At 45.9% G+C, this 8,332-nt stretch overlaps 1 protein-coding gene across 1 annotated transcript in view; it reads left to right on the top strand.

The window, feature by feature from the left end:
• The first annotated feature begins 4,767 nt into the window (after nt 1-4,767).
• Nucleotides 4,768-8,332, top strand: part of LYPD3 (LY6/PLAUR domain containing 3) — a 10,601-nt gene continuing 7,036 nt past the window's right edge. Inside the window, exon 1 of the mRNA XM_018554600.1 lies at nt 4,768-4,847. Coding sequence (XP_018410102.1) covers nt 4,769-4,847 — 79 coding nt within the window. The 5' untranslated portion in view covers nt 4,768. The remainder of the gene's footprint in view (nt 4,848-8,332) is intronic.

The raw sequence follows: 8,332 nt of genomic DNA, 5'->3' as shown, positions 1-8,332 counted from the left end.
AACTCTCATGGGCAGGGCCCTCCTTACCATATTGTCTCGACTTGCATTGTAACTATAATGTCCTCCTCATATTGTAAAGCGCTGTGTAAACTGTTGTCGCTATATAAATCCTGAGTAATAATAATAATTAGGGATGCACAAATACCGGTTTCTCCATATCAAGTACGAGTACCGAAATCTTTTTTTTGGTTGTACTCGCCGATACCAAATACCAATACCGGAAGTCCTATTAAGGAAGCTGGGTGGCATGTAATGACTTGCTGCCCGGCTTCCCGATTAGCCGAGAAGCTGTCTCCATGCTCCCTCGTCACCAGATGACAAGGAAGCATGGAGTCGGCTTTCTGGCCAATCAAGAAGCCGGGGGGTGGGTAATGACTTGGCACCTAGCTTCCTGATTGTCCAGCTTCCCGACCAATCAGGAAGCCGGGCAACGAGTCATTACAAGCCACCCGGCTTCCTGATTGGCCGTGAAGCCAGCTACATGCTCCCTCGTCACCAGGTTGGCTTCCTGATTGGCCCGGAAGCCAGCTCCATGCTCTCTGGTGACGAGGAGGATGGAGCCGGCTTCCCGGCCAATCAGGAAGCCAGGCAGTGTGTAATGAGTCGCCACCTGGCTTCCTGTTTCCGGAAGTACCGGTATCGGGCTAGGCATCGGCAGCATTTGGGCGAGTACAAATACAACAAGTGACGAGGGAGCATGGAGCCAGCTTCCCAGCCAATCAGGAAGTCGGAGGTCCGGTCATTACCCACTCCCCGGATTCCTGATTGGTGGGCGTGTAGTCGCCCAAATACTCGGTATTGGCATCGATACTGGTACTAGTATCGGTATTTGTGCATCCCTAATAATAATGCTATATATCTGGCTGCTCTGAAGGCCCATTTGCTTTAATATTTGCCAGCTATCTGAACTAAGCATGCAGATAAACACTTTAGACTTTCCTCATTTGTTTGATTGTCCCATATTAACCGGTAAGGCATTTAGCATAGAATGAGATCAGAATTTACAGCGACCTTTTTGCTCTAATAACAGGTCTACTTTAATTGCACTTGAAAGCGAAACTCATTAATGAAGTCAAATTAGGTCAGAGACGGTGAGATGTCACGGCGCATGATGTGATTTCACCCTAAAATCCGGACTTGTCACAGCTTGTCCGGATGGCTGAGAACTTTCTCAGACCAGAAGAACGAGGATTATGAATGGAAGCACACAGAATTCTATCCATCAGACACAATTAGGCTCACAATAGGGGTGGGTGACGGGAAAAGGGTTTATGATGAGCAGGGCGGGTCTGTAAATGAGCAGAATGTAATGACAGTGATGTTAATAAGAACACCGCCGGGCGAATGTGTTATTGCTCAGATCCAAGGAAACCTTTCCTAAATTTAAACAATAGGTGCTTAAAAACTTCCATTGAAACTGACCTAATGACATGAGACCTGAGTATTGTCTTGGCATTCATCTTGGGAAACAGGTGGGGTCACTTGTTATACCCCTTTTGGTTGCCGGTTCCCTTATATTCTAAATCAGGGGAAGACATCCTCGGCACTCCAGCTGTGTTGAAACTACAACTTCCATTATAAGTCATGTCTGTGGCTCTCTTGCAATGCCTCATGGGATGTGTAGTTTCACCACAGCTGGAGGTTGCCTACCCCATGGTTAACAGTACAAGGCCGGGGCGTCCCGAGGCAGGGTGTCAGCCCGGTCTCCAGACCAGAGTGAAACCGTGTCGTGTCATCATCACGCGTGCGCGGCCATCTGATGCCTGCGGCCGTCTTGGTGATGGATGTCGGCAGAGAGAGGAGGGGACGTTCACCTGACGGGATGAGGTATGCCGCCAGATCCTTTCCTCTCTCCTGACACTGTTGGGCTCTCGGTCCATGACAGAGTGCCCATATTTTTAGAGGGGGTGACACCAAAAGGTGGTCTCAATGTACTAAGTTTCAGAGTACACAGTACACAGTTGTATAACAAGAAGATGCACTGTGAAAAGACTTCTGAATCTGGATGGTATGATGTAACAAAGTCATAGAAGATGCTATAGCCTATTTTTTTTATATTGGCATAGACTGGGGAAGGGTCAGAACCCCTGTCAAGTTTTCATTGCTGTCCATGCCCCCAATGGGGAAATTCATCCTCTCTATTTCTGCTGGTAACAATTGATAGGAGACAATATAAATTAACAGTTGTCAACCAAAAAGAAAATCTCCTGCAAACCTCCAGCTATCACATAGGTATATATGGAAGGGGGACCTGAATTTTCAGCTTACGGTAGAGCTCTGGGGGTAACCAAGGCCGGATTTCACTCAAGGCCAGCCTTGGGGCATAGGGGAATTCCTATCCCCCGACACCCGGGACATGTAGTTCCAAGCCCTAGGAGGGTAGTTGTTTTCTACATTTAGCCCTGCTTTGGGTAAGCAGGGCTAAATGTACAGCGGGGAAGCCGCCGCTTGTTTTGTACAAGTGATCCTGGCAATGTCGCCGAGATCACATGTATGCAGCCTTTCTCCATGGGGGGAGGGGGGGTTGGCAGATAGGGGGGTGCATTGAGGAACCTGGCTTTGGGGCAGCAGAGAGAGTAAATCCGGCACTGGGGGTCACGGCGTATAAATATGTCTCCGTGCTACCAGCTATCCCATGAGTAAACATGAAAGGGGGTCCTAAAACGTCAGCTCATGGTGGAGCACAGGGGGTCACGGTGTATATATATACCTCTCTTCTACCAGCTATCCCATAGGTATACATGGAAGGGGGACCAAAAACTTCAGCTCAGGATTTAGCACTGGGGGTCACGGTGTATATATATACCTCTCTGCTACCAGCTATCCCATAGATATATATGGAAGGGGGGCCTGAAACTTCAGCTCACGATGGAGCACTGCGGGTCACAGTGCATAAATATGCCTCCCTGCTATCAGCTATCTCATAGGTATACAGTATATGGAAAGGGGACCTGAAACTTCAGCTCTCGGTGGAGAACTGGGGGTCACAGTATATAAACATGCCTCTCCCATAGGTATATATGGAAGGGGGACCAGAGACTTCAGCTCACGGTGGGGCACTGGGGGTCAAAGTATATAAAGATGCCTCTATGCTACCGTGTTTCCCTGAAAATAAGACACTGTCTTATATTTTTTTTGGCTCAAAAAAACACACTAGGTCTTATTTTTTTTTTTTATTTACCAAAAACAGAAATTAATGCAAATCCAAATTAAATAATCCAAAATGGCAAAGTTAAGAATATGGTGATCAGGGCAATCAGGGGTGCCGTACCTTTCCAAGAGCAATTTGGTAACCAATCACTGGCCAGAATGAGCACAGCGCGCTTTCACTATCGATTCCTCACAGGCGGAGTGCATTTGGTATCACTCCGCCTGTGACAAGAGGTGGCGCTATAGAGGAAGCATTGGCTTATGCGGCTCGGCTCCCTCTGCCGCCGCCTCGCTTCCTCTAGCGCTGACTTCGTTTCACCACTGATTCTCTTCCGCTGCTCTTCAAGTTTCCCCTTATGCCACCACCGGCCCTGGGAATGGTCACAACTAGGTCTTATTTTCGGGGCAGGTCTTATTTTCGGGGAAACAGGGTACCAGCTATCTCATAGGTATATATGGAAGAGGCACCAGAAAATTCAGCTTATAGTGGATCACTGGGGGTCACGGTGTATAAATATGCCTCTCTGCTACCAGGTTTCCCATAGGTATATATGGAAGGCGGACCTAAAACTTCAGCTCATGATGGAGCACTGGGGGTCACATTGCATAAATATGCCTCCCTGCTATCAGCTATCTCATAGGTATACAGTATATGGAAAGAGGACCTGAAACAGATCTCGGTGGAGCACTGGGGGCACGGTACATAAAATATGACTCTCCCATAGGTATATCTGGAAGGGGGACCTGAAACTTCAGCTCCCGGTGGAACACTGGGGGTCACATTGCATAAATATGCCTCCCTGCTATCAGCTATCTCATAGGTATACAGTATATGGAAAGAGGACCTGAAACAGATCTCGGTGGAGCACTGGGGGCACGGTACATAATATATGACTCTCCCATAGGTATATCTGGAAGGGGGGCCTGAAACTTCAGCTCCTGGTGGAACACTGGGGGGTCACAGTATATAAATATGCCTCTGCTATCAGCTATCCCATAGGTATATATGGAAGGGGCACCAGAAAAATCAGCTCATAGTGGATCACTGGGTGTCACAGTATATAAATATGCCTCTCTGCTACTAGCTAACCCATAGATATATATGGAAGGGGGACCTAAAACTTCAGCTCACGGTGGAGAACGGGGGGTCACATGGAGATGAAAGAAAGGTGCCCAATCATGGTCATGATAAGCAATAAAGTCTCAACAGGAGATCAAACCCTACCACGCTCCACCAAAACCTAAAAAAGTCAATGTTTTGGGCAAAGTTCCGCATTAAAGCCTTGTAAAGGAGCTGAACGTAATCCTGTCACCTTCATAATGCAATGACAGCACACTGAAAGGCTCATAAAAGTGCATTTACAGAGGCTTCCTCTTAGATTAAGGGCAGTGACTGAGCTCTGCACTCACCCTGCATGACTCTGCCAGTTGAAGATGCTTCAGGGTTAGTCTGGCTGGTGTTCTACTGATGATGTGAGGATGGGAGTTCCCTGCTCATGACCCGTGGACTGGATCCAAACTGAGCAGATTCTGGAGGAGAAGCATTTTGCACTTCGCAGGTCACGGAACTGGAACCAGAATCAGCCTCACAGACTAAAGCCGTGGGGGAGAAAAGACAATGGTCGGGATGAAGTCCTCAATTTTTGGCATGTCTTCAGTCACAATGATCTGTCTGATCTCCTTTCTGGGACTTAAAGGTAAATCTTTTTTCTTTACATATATTTAGAAAAAGGGGTAAGAACACAGTTCATGGTGGGGCACCAGATGTACAGCAAAGAGGACCTGTCCTTTTAAGTAGACCTGAACTCATGCAGTGAATTGCATTGCATTTGCTAAAGCTCTGTGTGTTATAGGCCATTGCTATTTTTTTAAGTAAAAAAGTTTCCATCCTCTCTCTGGAATGTCAGTTCTGCTGATCTCCTGCAGCTTCTTCCAGCCAGGTCCTGTCTACATGCACTCGCTGCCATAAAAGCTTCCTTTCTACATACTAGAACATTGTTGGCTTTTCTTTAATGCCTTAATTCCACTTTAAATCTGCAGCTTTTATTAAAAGAATACCTTCATCTGTGGCTGTGAAGATCCTTGTTCAGACACTTCCTGTTACGGGGAGACAACTGTCTCTTAATTGTGCTCCTGTGTTGTCACCCTGCCATATGCTGGACAGGTTCCTGATAACGCTGGGCAATGCCTGCTAAATGTATGTTAGCACAGCCACTTGCAGTCTACATCAGGGGCTCATGGTGACAGGGTGACAAGGCAGGAGCACAATTGAGAGACATTTGTCACCCCGCAACAGGAAGTGTCTGAAATAGGGTTGCCACCTTTTCTTCAAGCGAAACCTGAACACTCTAGCGACGCGTGGACATTTTGTGGGAGAATGGGTATTGGCTTATTCATATGTAAATATCACAGTTGAGACTACTTTATCTTAATTTTGGTTGCCCCTGTCTGCATGACATCACATGTCTGGGTTTCTGCTGCCATGAAACCCGGACACAGTATTCAAAACCCGGACTGTCGGGGGGAATCCTGGACAGGTGGCAACCCTAGGTGACAACTGTCTCTCAATTGCGCTCCTGTGTTGTTATCCTGCCATATCCCGGACAAGTTCCTGATAACGGTGGGCCATGCCTGCTAAATGTATGTTAGCACAGACACTTGCAGTGTACATCAGGGGCTCATGGTGACAGGGTGACAACTCAGGAGCACAATTGGGAGACAGTTGTCACCCCGTAACAGGAAGTGTCTGAACAAGCACCTTCACAGCAGGAGCAGAAGGTATTCTTTTAATAAAAGCTGCAGATTTAAAGTGGAAGTAAAGGCATTAAAGAGAAGCCACAATGTTCTAGTATGTGCAGTATGACAGGTAGAAGGAAGTTTTTATGGCAGAAGAGACTTACACAGTGTCATATGACATAGATAGCCTGACATTCACCAGTTTATTTAGTTTTTATCGAAGAATGACTACCACTTTAAAAAGATGAGAATATCTTTTGAGATCAATTGTTATATTAGATTTTAGCAATTGGGATCATTACATCGTTGTTTCATATTATTATTATTGGCATTTGTATAACCATGCAGAGCTGTCAACACTTTGAGGGATTTAATAATTGTGCATACGAGCTGGGCCAGATTTACTCTCTCTGCTGCCCCAAGGCCAGGTTCCTCAATGAGTCCCCCTACCTGCCAAACCCCCCTCCCCCATGGAGAATGAGAGACTTGCAGGCTGCATACAAGTGATCTCGGCCACATCGCCGGGATCACTTGTACAAAACAAGCGTCGGCTTCCCCGCTGTACATTTTACATCTTCTTGCCCAAAGCAGGGCTAAATGTAGCAAACAATTACCCTCCCAGCGCCCGGAACTGCATGTCCCAGGCATCGGGAGATTCCACACCCCTGCTGCCCCTCTACTCCCTTCTGCCCCAAGGCCCCGGGTGGCCTTGTGGGAAATCCGGCCCTGCATATTAGGTCCTATTACAGTAAAATTGATTACCAACGGCAAGGCTTTCAGTTTCACACTAATCTTATGAATGACTTATATTCGACCCAGGAAGAAAATATATAAATTACGATTGTTTTGCCGCAAATCGTACAGAATGAATGTACATGTAGTTTTCGTGGGATGAATTATCTTTTGGCATTTATTTATAAGACTTTCCTTTCAATTTAAAGATCAAATCACATGTATCACATGTATGAATATTTTATCTGTAGAAAACAAAATTCATATTTAGTCATGCTGGTAATTGGTTGCATGATTTTTCCTGTTTATTTTAATTTTATATTAATATTATTTCTGGCATTTTCATATTTTTTTTCTGTCTCATTGTGCATCTTCTTTGAATTGTATTGGAAAAAATATACTGTATGTAAAATAAAATGTATGTTTTATGTTATTCAGTATAAAACATTCTTAGCATTTTCTATTATTTTATTACTTTGAGATTTGTAACATTCAGATATAAAGAAAAGTGAGGGCTGGAACAGGAGGCTATGTTCATTGTCTGGGTTTCAGGGGCTCATTTACAGTCAATGAGCCTAAAATGTCCAATACTATTTTCATGGTACTTATGTTCAATCATTACCAATGAGACAGTGAGTGGTGCTTTTGTGGACTGGGTACAGCTTTTCTTTAAAGCCTCCAATCCAATTAGAAAAAACTCTCCTTGCACTGCAAGGGTTAAATGTTTTTTTAAGTAGAACGGAAGCCAATTTTTTTTTCATTTTGGATAGAGTAGGTCGGGCCATACCCCTGACAATTTTTTCGTTCGGCCCGCGGGTTGAAATATTGACGCGATTACTCCATCAACAGAAACAGTGTGTCGATCGAGGAATCGCCATTGTTAGAATACCCGATCGGAGAGGGCAGCTCATTGGCTGATCGCACAATAATTTTCCAGCAGGCTGGAGGAATGCCAGCTGAAAGGGAGACGACATCCCCACACTCAGGGCCGGATTTACTCTCTCTGCTGCCCCAAGGCCAGGTTCCTCAATGTGCCCCCCTGTGTGCAGGCTGCATACAAACGACATAGCTGAGATCACTTCTACAAAATATGCGGTGGCTTCCCCGCTGTACATTTAGCTCTGCTTGCTCAAAGATGGGCTAAATGTAGAAAACAACTACCCACTCGGTGCCTGGAACTGCATGTCCCGGACGTCAGGAGATAGGAATTTCACACCCCTGCTGTCCCTCTACTCCTTGCTGCCCCATGGCCGGGCCTCGGTTGACCTTGTGGGAAATCCGGCCCTGCCCACACACTGCGAATTTCAGGCGGTACATTCAAAACAGGCCGAAATTCGGCCAGTGTATGGGCACCTTAAGGGAGGGTTATACCTCATCAACTTTTTTTTGCCATCTGTGTCCCATTGGGAAGATTTAACTTCACTTCCTGTCCAATAGGAAGTGAGAGGAAATCTCTACAGATACAGGGAAATCCCTGGTGGTCAGCAGAGTCACCCGAACTAGTGTTTTGTAACTGGAAAAGCTACTTCCCTAAGGCTGACAATCGCAATCTGACATCATAAAATACAATGCAGGGCTATTGGCTCTTCATTGTACATGATGATGGTGAGGTCCCGTCCACAACCCAGAGCATCAGAGTAATAAGGTAAGGATTACAGCTGACTACTCTATCCATAGGTCTAAAAAGCATTTAACCCTTGCCGTGTGGGAGGGG

This window comes from Nanorana parkeri, unplaced genomic scaffold (assembly GCF_000935625.1).
Source record: "Nanorana parkeri isolate BGI_ZX_2015 unplaced genomic scaffold, ASM93562v1 scaffold166, whole genome shotgun sequence".
NCBI lineage: Eukaryota > Metazoa > Chordata > Amphibia > Anura > Dicroglossidae > Nanorana > Nanorana parkeri.
The sequence above is the reverse complement of the archived record's forward strand: the minus strand, read 5'-3'. Positions and strand labels throughout refer to the sequence as shown.